At 41.7% G+C, this 17,274-nt stretch overlaps 1 protein-coding gene across 1 annotated transcript in view; it reads right to left on the bottom strand.

Annotated features, from left to right (window-relative positions):
* Positions 1 to 2,191: 2,191 nt before the first annotated feature.
* Positions 2,192 to 17,274, bottom strand: part of CCNYL1 (cyclin Y like 1) — a gene marked incomplete at its 5' end in the record, with an annotated part of 33,266 nt that continues 18,183 nt past the window's right edge. Inside the window, 5 exon segments of the mRNA XM_039555084.1 lie at positions 2,192 to 3,936; positions 6,728 to 6,890; positions 11,302 to 11,468; positions 13,468 to 13,587; positions 16,659 to 16,710. Of these exon segments, the coding sequence (XP_039411018.1) occupies positions 3,820 to 3,936; positions 6,728 to 6,890; positions 11,302 to 11,468; positions 13,468 to 13,587; positions 16,659 to 16,710 (619 nt within the window).

Here is a 17,274-nt window from a genome sequence, read left to right as displayed (position 1 = left end):
TGTCCCTGTGAGCACATACGTGATCCCGCACGGCCGGCCCAGTGCTTGTGCTGCTGTGTCTCTCCTGTGCTCTCCAGGTTCCACTTGGCCAACTCAAGCCACCCTCGAGGCAGTCACCGGCTTCCCTGGGGCTGAACGGTGTAAATGCAGCACAATTTCAAACTGGGTGGCATGGGGAATGACAATGTCTGATGGCATGGGGACCATGTGGTTCTTCAAATAGGTTTTAATATCATACATCAGAAGCCAAAGTGGTTATTTCACCTAGAACATGCCTTGTCTGTGAAGGCAGCCTGAGACTTTCCTAATCCTAAGACAAACAGGCCCATGTTCTGCCATTAAGTGCTGTTCTGCCAGTCCTTTGGGGGGTGGGTGTTAGTAAGGGCTCTACAGTCACTTTGGCAGCACCCTGTAATTCACTTTATGTTGGCAAACAGCTTATTTGGTGCAAGTGTAGTTTTCCCAGGTAACAATATGGAATGCCAGTTCTGTGTCATTGTCCTGCACTGCTGTGCTGTGGGAAATCCCAGGACAGGATGGGGGCTGCAGCCTGCCCAGTGCTGAGCTCTAAATGGAGCAGTTCACCCTGCCCTGAGCGCTCCTGCCAACCTCCTGTGCAAGCTCTCACCTCAATGGCTCTTCTGTCCTCTTCTGCTTGCTCAGGGTATGCTTGACACCTATACTCTTATCCAGGAGCAATGGTCTTGACATTTATTCCATCCCTCAAGTGCCTGTCCTCTTAACTGCCAAACCCAAACTGAAGTAGTTCTCATAAAATTCCCTTGGAAACAAAATACACAGTCCCTGTACACAAAGGGAAGGGGCTGCTGGAGCCCGGGGGCATCATGTAGCCCACAAACAGCTCCATGGCTTCCTGCCCCTGCTGCCTGCGAACACATGCTGCTCCTGCTAGTCTGGCTGCTGCTCACTCTTGCCGGGCCATAAGACAGCTACTGTCTCTGCAAACAGCATTTACTGCCAGATGGGGAGTGCTACCCTGGAACTGAAAGCAGGCAGCAGTCACCTCAACATAGATTAAATATTACTCAGCTGTTGGATTAAAAAAACCAAGGTACATAGCCAGTTGCTCTTCCCTGGGAGTAGAGGTAGGTAACAGTCTCTGTAATTCCAGTATTCTGACCATGATTGCATTTTTCTTTTGCCTCTTTGAGAAAAGTGTTTCCAGCATCTAGATTAGTGCAAATTGGAGGGTATTCCCCCTTCACAGTTCAGCAGAACCACATAAATGCAATTCCTTCTGAAACACTATTACTGCCCAGCACTTCAAAAGGGAGCTGTATGGCTTACCTTTAATTGTTTAGCTGAGAAACACAATAGCTGTGTTTTCCAGAATCTAACTCTTTTAGGGGTACCAGAATGGTAAATGGAATTGCTATTTTTTTCCCTCTTAAGAAGCTGAGTTGTAGTTCAGGCCTGTTTAGTATCTGCTGAACAGATCAAAATCCCATTGCTAATGTGCTCTGGGCTACAGTAAAACTAAAGCCAGGTAATATTCAAAGCAAAATCAGGTTCATAGCAGCTGTCTCCTGCAGGATGTATTGCAGAAGTAGCCCTCAGCTTGAGTTGTCAGTCACCTGCCATCCAGATCAGCAGGAAGAGTCTCCATCTCATCTGGCAAAAAAGGGAATGAGTGCCCCCAGTCACTGCTGAGCAGCTCACAGTGAGTGGCTGCTTTTGGAGCAGCCCCACAGCAAAGTGCACCAGACCAATCCCACACAGCTGAAGGCACCTGGAGGTGCTGAGGGAAGCAAAGCTCCTTAGCAATTAGGTCACAAGTCAATCCAGGAGCTGGTCACTTGTAGCTTCCAATTTAGTGCTCCTCAAGGGAGGACTTAAAAATCATCAAATGGCCTCCAGAGAGACTGGCCTACTTAAAGGCCATTAAAGTGCAAAGAAACTGTCAGTGAATGGTTTATTTGAGCAGCCCGAGTCAAGTTCTAAATCCAAAGACCATGTGGGAAGATCTGGGCAGCCATGCAGGGCTGCACCCCTCCCAGGACTCTGCTGCCTGCTCCCAGACAGTGCCAGCTCCCTGGGACCAAATGAAGGTGATAGGCTGGTGTGGGGAATGGCGAAGCCGTAACACACACCGCTGGGGTTTCTCTTTTTTTCCTTTCTTGAGGGGCAGGGGAATCCAACAACTGTACAGAACACACCCTTCACCTTTAACTTTAATTAAAATAGAGTTTATTAGCTTTTCTTTTAATACAAACATGAGAAAGGAAAACCACCTGAAGATGTAGTGTTATTTTCAATATTGAATTGTGATCAATACCTGAAGTGCCAAGTTCGGTGGGTTTGGGAGCCAGGGGCTGGCACATTTGCATACTGCAAAAGGCTGTATGCATCACTGAACAGCTGAGTGCAGCCACACTGATGATGGCACTCACACAGCCCCACTCCCAAAGGCAGATGGACTTGTTCAGTGTGAGTTTCTGGGCCTTGGCTGTAAGAGGAAGTGCACAAAACCCGTGTCATTCGGAGGGAGAGCTGCTCCTAGGACGTACAGCCTAGAACCTATTTGGATCCAAGAAGGGAAGATACTACGAAGACTTGTAACAGGAAGAGTCTAATAATACTTATCCTGTTTAGAGTTCAGTTTCAGAGCTTGAAAGTAAGCTCTGTTCCCAAGTCTCAGAAAGAGCAAACCCCAAGCCTCTAGAGCAGTTGCACAAGATAAAATTCACTTTGGGGGAAAAAAAAAAAAAAAAGTTTATAGAAAGCTTTTTGATAATTCTCAGTTGAACACAATATTTTTCCATCTACCTTGATAGGTAGTCCAGGATTCTCAAACTCATTATTGTCTCATTATGAATATAACTTCCTCCCAGGGAACTGAAACCCAAGGAGAGCCAGATGGATGCACAATATCAGCTTTAGGAACTCACTGTATATAGCACAAGAGATCTGCAGTAGAACTCAGAGAAGCAGTGCTGCACACACGCCATTCACCACTGGATTGCTACACTGTTTGGGATGGTGATGATGTTTCCAGACCAACTTTTTCATTCAATGCCTCAGAAAAATACACAGATTACATCTCTTCCAGAGCAATATAAGTATTAGAAAATGAGAGAAGCACCATAATTCACAAGAAATGCAGCATGGACCCTATACATTTTAACAATACATAAAACCGTATCTGCCCCCAGTCAAAACATTCAAAGTCTTTTGACAATCTTTACTGGAGTGAAGTTGTGGGTGCAGAGATGGAATTCCTTCCTGCTGGGCAGCTTCTTGGTATGAACACATCACCAATAGTAGCAGCTTTTAGTAGCCAAACCAGGGAAAAGCCATCAACACGTGTCTATACTACTGTTTTCAGCTCCAGAGTGGCTTTATACTTTAAGAGTCCCATACGTTGTTTTTGTTAACACTGCATTGACCTGAAATACAAATGCAGTGAGACTCTGGATGACAGGGGAGAGGAGGGAAGAACATTGTAACTATAGTCATGTGGTTAGTGTTTAAATTCTAAAATTTAAAACTACTTATTATTAAAAACCTCAAGAGTTCACAGCTATAGGCCTACATAGTAAGCAAACATCTGTGGGGGAGAGAAGGAGATAAGTTTGTTTTTGCACCTCTGGATACATTAGAAGGAGGAGGGAGTTGATTTGACAAAGGTCTTGTCTTTTGCACCAAGTATGTTCCTCAAGCTCTGGGCTCCCTTGGCTGATTTACTCTCCTTGCTTCCTCCTGCTGGAAGACACCATCACCGCTGGCTTGTGTGCATGGAGTGGTGGATTCCTCCGGTTCTATGGATGCTGGTTCATGGTGCTGCACCTTGCTCTCTCCTCAGGAGAGGATGGCATTAGAACGGCGGATACCAACTAAGTTATCAGCACTGAAAGATCGTCTCATAGCAGCTTTTGACAAGTCTTTGTATTTGTCTTCACACAGTCGGGAGATTGCCTGGGTACCACAGACAGACACAAATGAGAAGTCCGCATTAGTAAAGTCTGAGTGCTCCAAGGGAGGTGTTCCAAGTGTAAAATACCTACAGCACAGGTGCTCTGCAGCAGTGACACAGCTGGCTTTTTACCCAGAATGACAGTAAATAAGAACTACTCTGGAGGGAAAATAGCATTGGGCTCTGCCCCAGGTTAACATGAACCCCAGCCATCAGAAAGGTAGACCTAAAGAAGGTGTGTGGTTTCCATATCCAAGTATCTTCTTCATTTTACTAGTCTCACTATCTAATGAAAAACTTGGATCCATTTCAGACTTTTTAAGTTTGTGGAAGTCATGTTGAAAATCACCCCTAGTAGCTGGGTGTGGTGCACGCAGCAGCACAAAAATTTTATTTTAACAGTGCAGAAATGCACACGGGCATTTCTCTGAGAGAAAAGGTTCAAACTGAAAAGGTTTCTGCACTTCCTTGGGCATCTTACCCTTGGCCACTCAGGGCAAGCAAGCTGAGGAAATGAAGTTCTACTAGGGTGTCTGTTTTGCCTTTACCTTCTCTACACCCTCACTCCCAACATATTCTTACCAGGATCACCCCCATGATCTGAGAAGGGAGGGCAGCCATGGTACTTTATTATAGCAATTAAATATTAGCACATGTAGACAATCTAGTGTTGAACTGTTTTCATCCATTTATTGGCTTGCCTCTGCCCTGCTTATCTAGTTATTCTAGTTACAAGACTAATTATTTAAATCCTAGTAACACAATTGTCAGAAAATACTGTGTCCCCTCCCCTGCAAGGCCTATTTCTGATTGGAGCCTTCAGGCATTATCAATGTAAATTAATAAGAATACCTGTAATAAAAAAGTCGAACTGAATTTCAGTCCTGAACATTTACTTCCATTAATAATTTACCACCTATTACCAGATGAACTTTCAGAGTCCTGTGATCAGCTACAAGCCTACACCTTCCCTTTAAGGCAGCACCCATTCAGCACAGCCCAATGTTCTGCAAGTTCAAAAGGTGAAAAGCACTCTGAGCATGAATAAAGTTCTAAGTGTATTTTAAAATAATTATTTACATTTATATCTGCCGACCTTCTGGAGGCATGCATTTGGCTCAAGAGTGGCATTCTTTGAGACACTGGCGGCATGAGCTCCTGGTGCAAAACCAGACAGACTCTCCATCCTGCTTTAATGCTAGCACATCAATCACACAGCAACCTGTGTTGACATATTTAGCCCCAGTTGCCCATATGGTGTAAATCAGTTTTCAGTTTCTGGAATTCACTAATTCACTGCTTTATACAGGCTCCTATCAGCTGCTTATGTGCTTCTAACAGAAAGGTAGAACTAAAAATTTTAGCAAATGGTTTAAATATTTATCACATTTTAGAATTAAACCCCAAAATGTCCAATAGACATGCATTAGTAAGTGCATGATAGCAAATTACATACTGTACTGAAAATTAATCTGGTTTTAAATCCCAAGCCCCCAAATACTAAGAAGAAAAAAAACAGGCTCACAATCTGTAAATCATCCACTTATGCCCTGGCACTGAGCAGTTCAGTAAACAATTTCCTATGGACTATGAACTGCCCTACAACCACATTTACACTTAGTGACAGTGTTAGCTTAAAGTGCAAGTAACAAAGGTGAGACAAAGCAGAAGAGCTGCATTGCTTAACTTTAAATAGAGGAATTCATAGGCATATCATACTTATCATTCCAAAGGACCAGGAGGGATCATACTTACTCCAGAAGTTCAGGCACTTATGGGACACAATAAAATCCCTAGCCCGTGGCAGAATTATTGGGGGTGGACGACAGAACAATGTAAGCCAGGAATACCGCAGCACACCCCTCTCTGAAAGGGACTATGGTATCAGTATACACAGGGCCTGCGGTAATGCTTTTGTTGAAAGGTCAACAAAACAACATGCAGAGTCATCAGTTAAACCTGGACAGATGAAAGGTTGCATTGATCCAACAAGAAATTTCCCTGGGAACCCAGGTAATTTATGTATTTTCAAAATGTCTTAAATATCTCCGGCAACTCGGAAGACTGACTCCGCAAAAGTTAAAGCTTTTTAAAATGAGCCGTCATGCCAAGAAGGCTGCGGGGCCTCCCCACAAGGACAGCCCTTCCCATCGAGCAGAAAGGGACAGTAATCTGCATTTACACTCCTCTGGGCATTCTGAAGGATTCCCAAGAAGGGGCTGTTCCAGAAGTTTATCTTAAAGCAACATTTCTCTGGAAAGGTAGGAATCCACAATTTATTTCTGCAGCTGTCCCCAGACAAATTGTTTATTAAACCATAAGAGCAGTAAGAGTGCTCCCTCTAAATCTAAAAGCAGCTATGCAGTGGGATGCAGTGGGAAACCTTCAGCTGGCAGTATTTAGAAGGGTGTGAGTGTGACTGTCTCTAGGTGCTTGGAATACAGACTGACCAGGGAAGGAGAGACAATCCATTACATATGACACTAATCCTTTCAATCTTAAGTAGCCTAGAACTTAAGCTGAACTACACCCAAAATAACATCCATTTTATTTTGCAATCTGCTAGACTTCTGTAATCTCTTCCAAAACCCTTCCTTTCTTCAGAATACTTGCTTAGCTTAGGCATGGTTTTAGAAGTGCTAACTGTATTTATAAAGGGGTTAAATTACCCTGTAATACACTAATCTAAAAGCTTTTTAGTTTTTCTAACCACCACTTAACATGATTAGCAACAGATGCTCTTACTACTCATACAGACAGAGTCCCCTGCTCAGCCACTCTCAGACCATTTACCTCCAGCTTCTGTGCTCTCTCTTTACTGAGAGGCTCCAGCAGAAAGCTCAGGTTATTGTCATCTGCTAGGGAGCGAAGATCAAAGTAGTATTTGGCGTAAACACTGGCAGGAACATTGATATTAAACTGCAGTAGCTCCAAGAAGTGTCTTTCCATCTCGTTCCTAGGAGGCGCAAGGGACAGAAGACAAAGGAAAAAAAGATTGTTTTAGCTGGCTGAAAACACTGAAGAGACCTCAAGCTTGTTTTAAAACCAGCAACTTTGAAACAGGTCACCGAGAGCTCTGCATTATTAGTTTCGAGAGGCAGGTCATTCCCTGGTGCTCAAAACAAGGTGCAGCTTTTGAGTCCTGGCACCTCCGGCTCGGAGAGGAAGGCAGTGCCCTGTCGTGCACTCTCTCGGCTGAGCGGGGAGGTTCATTCTTCGGAGTTCCATTAGTGCAGCTGTACAATTCATGCGCCATTCTCACTCTCATACGGCCCCACACTATAGTGATCAGATGAAAGGAATGATGTATGCTGTTTATTAGCTCTGAAGAACTTGCAGACATTTTCACCAGGCTGATAACAGGAAGGGGGTTTATTGAAGTAGAGGCGGACTAACAAAAGGAGTAGGCAGATCACCACGGCAACAAATGGATCTATGAAGAGCTGCTGCTATTATCTCACAGAAAAAAGCCTCTTGAAGCAACATGGATTCATCTCCAATAAATAAATAAATAAGCAGCATTAGGTGGGAGAAGGAATTTTCTCCTCAATAGCATTAGGAAGGATAACAAAGTACTATGTCAAAGGGCACTGTCCAGTTTTTACTCTCTTGTCTGTTTTCACTGGGCAAAATACTCGGAGGAAAGCGTGGAGAGTGCCATGACACGAAAAAAGCTGCTTCAGCTACTGTACTGTGGTCAGCTAAACCAGAGATATTCTACAGAGGAAAAACAATGTTTTACAGATTAACCTAAAAAGAAACTGGTGGTACCCAAACCAAGCAGTTCAGTTCAACAACTCAACAACAGTCTGCACAGGTAGCAGATCTGTTCCAACAGAATTTAGCAGCTGTATAGGCCAACTGTGAATACATCGGAAGATGAGTTGCACCAAGTCAGAGTCAGGTTGTTACTGCTTTTTTGGGAGCTTTTAAAATGGATGCTTTACCTATCAGCGTGGCAGCAAATAAATCAAGGAATCATCTGTGTTGTCCTGTATTGGGTGGTGGGTCTCAATATGAATAGCAGCTTTGTGCTTCTTTCTAGCATAGCAGACTTAAGTATCATTGAACCTAGTGCCAAAATTAATTTCCTGTTCATATGGCCATAAGCCTATAGAGATGTAAATCAGATAATGTTTTGATGATCAGCTGATCAGAGCTTGATTTACCCTGTGAGTAAATGCTCTTCACTGCCCCTTTTGTACTCACTAGGCTAATACATTTTAATTCTGTAAAAATACAATTCTTCATTGGATTAACAAGTCTATTAACAGTGGTTTAAAACCTGGGAAAGGATAATGCCCATGTTTTTTCTGTGCCTTTTTTACAAATATATGTAGCCTAAAGAATGAACAGCATGTCCCCCCTTACAAACAATCATGGCAAGATTAGCAGCTGTACAGTTAATTTTTCAGCAATTATGGATTCGCTCTCATCAAAGCAAGCAAGTTCCGACAAAGGATGACTTCCAAATATCACTGAATTTCTTTTGATTTTTTCCCATCAGAAATAAGTGAAACAAACCAAAAGACCCACCTCCCAAAACCCAAAAGAAAAACGTCTTTCATTAAAAAACCCCACCTTTGCCTTGGTCAAATAGAAAAGGGCTTGTGACAGAAAAAGTAAGATGAACACTTCAGCTATGTTGAGTAGGATGAGGCAAAGGCAAACGGACCGCATGTGGCAGTTGCCAGGCCTGGATCTCGTATCCCTTCACAACCTGAGAGCCCCCAGCTCCTCTAACAAAGCTGTGAGGGGGGCTGCCAGCACAACTCTGAGCAGTGGGGAGAGAGTTTGGTGGGGAGGAGGTGCACCTACGCTGCCTTCAGAAGGGGTGCCTGGCTTGTGAGCACACACACACACACTTGCAAACTGGGTGAACTAAATCAGGTAAGAAACTTTTGCCAGTTCCAGAGTGGTGCAGCCCCCGTGCCTGGCTTGCAGTGGTTCAACAAGAGTGTCTGTCAGGTTAGTGAGTCATTCTAGATACAGAGAGCCAAGAGGAAAATTCACAGGAGTTCACAAACAAAGCTTGCCACCAGTCTTGTAGATAGGCTGTTCCTGCACAGGAATGGCCCACCCAGGGAGCCATACCTGGAAGACCCCTGCCAAACGATCTTTAGCTGGGGAGCTGCTGGGATTTTGGGTGGATTTTTAGGCAGCATCACCAGCCATCTCCAACATTAGAATGCAACTGTGACTGAAATCCTTTGTCAATGTTTTTCTCTTACTAACTCTTGTATTTGGAATAGCTAATACTCACCATCAACTGACTGGTTTAAAAAATACTGCAACTACTAAGACTGACAATTAACTATAGTACAAACCATGAACTGAAAGTAGACTTACAAACTTAAGACAATTTTGCTGAGTATTTTAAGCAGTTTGCCAAGGTCCCCATTATGGTGATGTTATCTAGCCAAGGAGTGGTAAAGTCTGCCCAGTTACAGAGCCCAGGATGAACACCCTGTGCCACTGTCTGGGAGGGGGTAGTACAGTGTCTGCCCATATCTAAATTCAAAGGTCTAAGTCATCTCAAATGAGATGGGATTACAAAAATCCCATCTTCAAATTGGAGAAAAAAAATATACCTAAATTCCATCTATTTTCCTTACCACTATCACTGCTTTGAAAATGCAAGTACCGACAATTTCAGGAGACCCAGCATCGGCAATAGAGAATAAATATTCTGCTTGTTACAGGTATTTTCAGTGCTATCAATTTGATTTGTCCCAAATAGGGCTAGAAGAGGAGACATCAAAAAGAGCAAGATGTACACTCCAGCACTCCTGGCTTTGCTGACCCCACTTCAGCCATCTCAGAGTTATTTGCAGCAACGCTTCAAGTACGTTCCTCAGATAGATGAGCACTCGGGACCAGGTTGAGTGAAGATGTACATTGTATAAAATCACTAATTATGCCTCCCTGAAAGCAGGGCTGGCACAGTCCTGCATTTTGAGACAAAGAACTCCCAGGCAAGGGGTATGTATAAAACAAGTAACAGTGGTTGCTGTTGCTGTTTGAGATGTGAAATAATTTGAATAATAAAAATTGTTTTGGTGCAGAAAACTCCCTTACTTTTAGAAATACAGCCCACAAAAGGACGAAAACTAGATATTCATCCTCCTAAAGAGTCCCAAATGAATAATTACTTGCTGTATTTTAAACATTAGTTTGGGCTGAATCCAGGGAAGAGAGCTTGGGGCAAGAACACTGCCCCATCACACAGGCAGCCTCCCAGTGCTGTGTGCCAGCTCAGTCTGCTCCTGTGCTAGAACTGGCTGTCACTGCATAGGCCTGGACACATGCTCAGGGCACAGCACTGGGATTAGACTCAAACCCACCCAAAGCATGTCATGAAAGCAAGGCCAGAAAGCCTGGTGTAATAAGCTGGCCTTGTATCATTTCTACCACTGTGATAAGAGAAATAGGAGAACAAGCTGGCAGATAGAATTAAAACAATAATGCTGATGTTTCAAAGCTCTGAGATAGAACTTTGTGAGAAGGAATTTAACAGAAAACCTAATGGCCAACCACAGTCCACATAAACACACCTCCAGCCCATAGTATGAGCCTGGAGCCATGAGGATGAACATCTTCCCATACTGCAAAATCTGGCTTAAAGCTGAGTGCAGCAAGAAAAGACAGCAGATTCAAAATTTCTGAAAAACTGAAATTGACATCTAAGACAAAAATACATCCAAGGAACAGCCTTACAAAAACAAGCAGTAATAAGACTGAGGACTTTGTTTTCAGCCCTGTAGGCACGTCTAAGAACCCACCCAGAGAGGATAAGCAGTAGCTGTGTGTAACACAGGCAACCATAGCTACCCACACAAACAACACCTGCCTGCCAGCAGCAGCACTAGGAATTCAGACCTTGAGATGTTTAGGCCTTAGCTGGATACACAAGCAGACATGAAAGTCACAAATTATGATTTATCTTGCAATTCTTCAAATTCTAAAACAGAAAAGGCAGGGGGACAAATTTAGTTCACTTTGTTTCCTTCTTAAAAAACCTTCTGATGAGACTATAAATTGGGCAGTTTAGTTCCATGGCTCGTCACTGAGAGAAAGAACGTAAAGAAAACTAACTTTGAAGTCGCTCATGCAAGTCACTGAAATTATTAATACAGATTTGTCTCAAAGTAGGGTAATTATCCAAAGTTTCTTGAGGTAAAAAAGGGAATGAGGCCAGACACCAAATATACACTATATACATATAGCATAGCAACGGAGAGGTATTTTTTTCAGCATGATCACAAAAATTGCTGTTTAAAAAACCCACAAACAAATGAAAAAAATCACACAAAAAAAATCCCAAACACCAAATCACTGCTGTAGATTACCCAAACCTTGCAACTTACATGTCCTCAACAGTAATGTCCTTCAGTATTTGGCAATAATCCACATTCCACACAGCTTGATCATCCCAGACTTTAGAAGCCAGCAGAATAGCTCCTAGGACTATCCTCTTCCAGTTACTAGGGCATATGTCAATCTCTGCATAGGTTAACAGCCTTTCCAAATAAACCTACAGAAGGAAGAAGGAAAAAAAAACAAACAACAAAACCGCACAATTGTATGCGTGTAATTAAGACCTGGAGCAGAGCTGAGCAGCAAACATGCCAGTCCAATATGACTATTTGTCACTGTTAAGTGTCTCAAAATAAGTATTAGTGATTACTACTTACACTTAAGAATCCAAATTTTCAGGAGTTACAGGTTCCATTTTTTACTATCCCACGAGAGCTGGACCACCAGGGTGCACAATAGCTAGTGAGGTGTTCCTCTGAGCAATGAGCACTGCTCCTTCAGGGAGACACTGCTCCAGCTCTGTCACCGAGTCACACATCACGGGCAGGTTCTCATTAGGGCCTACCTGGGATAGCAAATCACTCAACATCACATTAGCTTTTCAGCATGGTTAAGGTTCAGCACTTGTAGCTTAACAGGAAGTGCTAAAACCTGCACTTTGATCTCTGGTTATGGGACAAAGATGTGTTAATCGCTGTCTTTCCACAATGAAAGGCCTTTAGTGCTGTTTCTATTTTGTATTGAACAGACTTCAATCCCTTGATCTCCATCACCAACCACTTAGGCAGTGAGACATACTCAAGTCCAAAGACGTTCCTTGGTCTTTTACTCATTCCTCCCATGAAATCTCAAACCAGCTCTAGGATGCTGAATCTCTCCCTTCCTTGAAAGTTCTCTACTATTTACACTCCTATAATGATCCACGTACTAAGTAATTTGCACTTTCAAATTCGAATATAAATTGTTTTTAATTTTCTATTCCCTCACCTAAATCCAAGTTTCCAATGTAGATAAATTAGTGGGTGAGGGAAGCTTTTAAGGTCTAAGGGAAGGAAGGATTAATCTTTGTCACTGAGGTCTGCCGATGCTTTCTTCCCATCCTTGGTTCGTAGCCTTCTAACAGCCTAAAGGTGTTCCTATAATAACAGGGCCATCTAGTGGTAAAATCCACTTTAAAAACTAACTCCATTTTTTGCAAACACTTCAGCTAGTTTGCCCAGGGTGAGCTGTCATCTTGTTCTGTCAAAATTGCTTTCCTGTCTTTGAAAAAGCAAAAACCTCCAACTCATTTCAGAGTTTCAATAGCTCTTAAATATCCAGCCTTTTTAATTACTCATTTCCTTATTAAAGAGAGTCCTTCTAGCTAAGTTTCCTTAATTGCTATATTGCCTTTTGGTGACAGTTCTGTTGTCCTTTCACACAGTTTTTCAGAAAGAAGCCACAATGAAGACTGAAGTTTAGTGTGCAACAAAGTGCAGTTTGAGAGACTGTCTAAAGTAGCAATTATACATGTTGCAGTTTTTAAATTTCCTTTCATATACATATATGCATATATATACACACACAAATAAAAAATCAGTATCATTGACAAATTTTAAAATCCATCGTGCTTTCTGAAATCAAACAATGAACTGTAATGAGATTATTATCTTAATATTGTTCTTAAATTCTAAGTACCTCCATGTCACCTGGGGAAAAAAGTTATAGCCTCTTTGGCTTAAGTTAAAAGAAGTTTGGTAGAAAGGTGGCAATGACTGAAGGATATAATAATGAGAATGCTCCTCTCAATCCCATAGGATTGACTCTTGATCCCTTAAGGCAGTATTACTTGTTCTAGTTAATATAAACTCAAAACTCACACTTTCCCCTCCACAAAACTGAAATAAAAGATGTCTTTGTGTAGGATCTCATCACACCCCACTGTTCTGCTCTTCTCAAGCTTCTTCACGAGTTATGTATTATGAAACAAACAGGGGTTTACTGGATAAGTAATTAAGAATTACATATTTATATACAGAAAAGGGAATTGCCCTTTTATTTAATCACTTCTGTGGCTACTTAGAAATCTCTAATGAACTCACTTGTACTGTGCCTTCATTAATAAGGTTTCATGAGATACTCTTAGCTATTTAAATGTCGGTTCAGCCCAGTTCTCTTAATGAGGAGAGGGGAAAGTCCTCCATAAGCTCGAGTTTCAGCACTCTGGTGCCTCTTACCAGTGTCACTATTGCACATTCCGCTGTCAGCTGTGCCGCGCTGAAGAGCGTCCGAACAAACCGGTAGATGTGCTTGTGGTCAGGGTCATGCTTGTAGTAGTCATCTGGGACTTCTTCGCGCTGAAAGAAAGTTCTTGGAGTTACTGAAAACCTCTCTTACTTAACACTAACTCTAAAGAACAGGTTGTTTCTTCTCACTGAGGTGTATACACCCATTTTCTGTCACAGAGGCAGAACAGAGTCATGCACTGAAAGAAGCAGCCTTGCAATACTGCAAACATTCCAAACAAAACACAGTTGCTTTAGCTGGTATCTCTCTTCTGAACACTTGTTTGATCTGTAGGACTAACAGACAAGAGCATGAACTACCATCATCACTGCAGGTGCTAGCTATTGTCCATGGAACATTTTACAGACTGGAAGAGATGTAAAAAAAGAAGTTTGCCCCTGCAAGAAAATCACAGGTATATACACACCAGGGAAACAATGGCTCTTCAAAAGACAAAATTAACAGACTTCACAAGGTTCCTCTTCCAGCAGAGGAAGTGCTGAAGAACACGTGGCAATAATTCTGTCACAGGCAGCACTAGAAGGTAATTTACACTGTTTTCATAGAATGCATTCTTGAGAGACTCCAGAAAGACAACAAAGCTAATGAACAACTAGATTTAACTCTGACACAGTGCTAAACTGTTTCTAAATACAGGGGAGAAGAAAAGCTCAGAAAGAAACAGTCTGTAAAAGCAATCCTAAAATAAGTGTTTGAGAGACATTTCTGATATTCAGCACTTTTTCTGGAGGGATGAAACTTCAAGAGCTCCAACTCTGCACACTGGTTCTGCAAGACTGATACTGAATAGATTTCTGTCTGCAGTCCAAGGTAGACCTACAGTATGGTAAAGACAGCTGCTGAGAACAGCATACCTGCTTGACACTAAGATAGTAGTTGCAAGGTAAGCAAAGTAGCAAGTGTTTTCCTGTGTTTTTCTAGTTTAAAATAGCCAGGGAGCATAGTCAAGTAAAATGCAGAGGTAAGTTAACTTTGTACTGTCCACACAGCCTTCTAATACACCACTAACCAACGGAGGTTATCTCTGCAAGGGGGACATGCAACGTTAGGAATAGCATGAGCAGGAATGCTCATTGTTCCTGTGTTACACATGGTACAGAAGCACATCTGGAAGTACATTTCTGCTGACTGGATGTCCTGAGGTAACCCAAAATGTTATTGTATTCCCCATCTATCAGTGCCCAAAAACTGTCACTGTCTCTTTAGGACCCTGCTGCGGGAAGCTGGGGATGGGTGGGTGCTATCCCAGGTGCTTTTAAACTTGGTCCTGGCAGGCAGCTGGGCCCTACTGCTGTGTGGTCTTGGTCTTGCCTTAAGCACAGGCTTTGCACTTTTTGGGTTCTCTTTTTGGTTTTTGTCTCCCTCATCTCTAAGAGACTGCAGTTAGTGGTTTTCTCACCTTGGGAAGGGTATTTCTGGCATTTCAGGTCTCTCCTTATTCCCACGGGGTGTGAGATTCAGCAGTTTGGTATCTAGCAGTTATTTACTGTTAGTTTTTGCCTGTTGCTGTTCTGCTTGTTAGTAAACTTTTATTTTTTCACTTATATCTACTTGTATTCATTCCTTATTGGTGGAAAGGGATTTGTTGAACCTATACAGAGAGGCAACTTATTCCAGAGTGTTGTCCTTTTAAATTGTCTTAAACCAAGACACTGGAACTGAGGCAGGAAGCACCAAGACTGATATTTGTGACTAAATCCATTATACCAGTAACTGGGTCACATTAGGGTCAACAGAGCCTGGTTTGGATTCCTTGCGACTGCATCTTTAGGTGTTCAGAGATTTCTTCCTGCTAATTAACCTTTCTGATGGAACAGCAGGTACCCAGGCAAAACACCATTGCTATAGAAACTAACAAGCCATGTGTGCCTTTCCCTCAGAAGTGTGACAATCAGCCATAACTCTGTCTGTATGCTGCAGTAAGAATAGAAGAGACCTTTAAGTGTTCCCCAGAGGACACAATGATTTTCTTCTCATTAAATAGGAGGTAGGCTATATGAAAGGATCAAACAATGTCAGGTTGTTAAATAAAGAAATTGTCCAATGAAGTGGAGTTCATCTTACATAATTTTGAATGCAAAACAACAGATTTGGGCATTTAAAGTAGTTTAGGTCCACACTTTTTGCTCTGAAGTGCTACAGTCCATACAAGAAATCTTGGATATAGATCTTGTCCTGAAGTTCTTTTTGTTTTTTAAATTGAGTAAAGAGTTGTATTTATTTATATTGTATTGGGCTGTACAATTTCTAGCACAATGGGTCATATTTAGGGATGAAACTCTAACAGACTTAAAATATTAAATTGTTTATTAAAATCTGTTTTGCTTTTATAAGCAAAAACGGTGAAATAGGTTGAACTACATTCACTCAGGTAAGTCCCAGAGCAAATTCAATTTTTAAAGCCCCTGGATCTCTGCTGAATTAATTTCAAATGAAAAACATAGGAAGTGGTTCTGTAGAACGGGCATTAAGCCAGGAGTGCTCAAACTGGATGTAAAAAGCACACGCTCCACTCCTGAGCTTCCCTGTACTATGAGGTTTTGCATCTTTAAGAGTGTCTAAAAAGGTGTACCAGGACCAGTCACATTAAAATCACATCCTGAATGCTCCTTGCTGTTACTGCAAGCAGTCTAAAGCATATTTGCTTTAAAATGTTGCCTTTCAGGTTTTTTAAAGGCTGAACCCATTGTTGCCTACTTTTTGTAATGCTTCGTGTATTCTATTCTTCTGTTTGCAGTCATTTAAAAGGTTAGGCACATACCTACTAACCATGTCTTCCTAAATAAATAGAAAACACTTTCGATAAAGCAGTATTAAAGAGGGGAAGAAAATAGATGGACGAGAAACTTCAGACATGGAATACAAAAGAATTTGGCATATGCTTCTTTCTATTTATAGTCAAAGCATAGAAAACCAAACATAGTTTGCAACATTTAGAAAGATTGGGCTCTGTTTATGATCTAGCTGATCTCAAAAGTCACTGTGCACTTTGTATTACATATAAAGACACAATTTAATACCAATTTGATTGTGGCCTGTTGCTAATACATTTTTACGACTTATACAATACAAATCAAGATGTTATTGATACACATTCAGAGGACCAAAAAATTACACTTACTGTGAGAGGATGAGATTTTTCATCAAAAATATCCAATGATCTGTCAGAATCTCTACAAAACAAAAATCTCTGGTTTAGCAAAAAGAGTTAATTGGTAATGCTATGCTCTACTAAAAATCACTGTTCATTAAAGAGGATCAAGGGAACTATTTTACAGTTCAGCTTTTCCTAGAATATGGTATGGAGCTACCTCATATTTTTGCAAAGCATTTAATGATGCGTCCTTACAATTAAATATTTCACGTGCTAAACAATTAATAGCTTTCCATGTTCTTGTATTATGCTTACTACAGTTCTGCCTCAAAATGTGAAACCAGGTGAAACTCATTAATAGCATTTACTTCAAAAAGTCAGCTATAATTCAGAAGCATATGCTGGAACTAGTTGTAATGGCAAGAGTGATTTGTACATGGACAGAGTGTTCCTTCACCCATCAAAACTAATCCATACTTCTGTATTCAGGAAAAGGTGAACAAAGTCCAAAGGTTGATTTGTGGTGAGTTAAGTGACCTCACTCCTTGTTTTGGAGTTTTATGTGCTGTTGGATGGGTGAATTACTGACCCTTCCACAGCTGCTCAAGAGGAGGTACAAAGAGGAAGCAGATACAGCATGAAG

Source organism: Corvus cornix, chromosome 7 (assembly GCF_000738735.6).
Source record: "Corvus cornix cornix isolate S_Up_H32 chromosome 7, ASM73873v5, whole genome shotgun sequence".
Classification (NCBI taxonomy): domain Eukaryota; kingdom Metazoa; phylum Chordata; class Aves; order Passeriformes; family Corvidae; genus Corvus; species Corvus cornix.
Note: the sequence above shows the minus strand (reverse complement) of the source record. Positions and strands in the feature narration are given on the sequence as shown.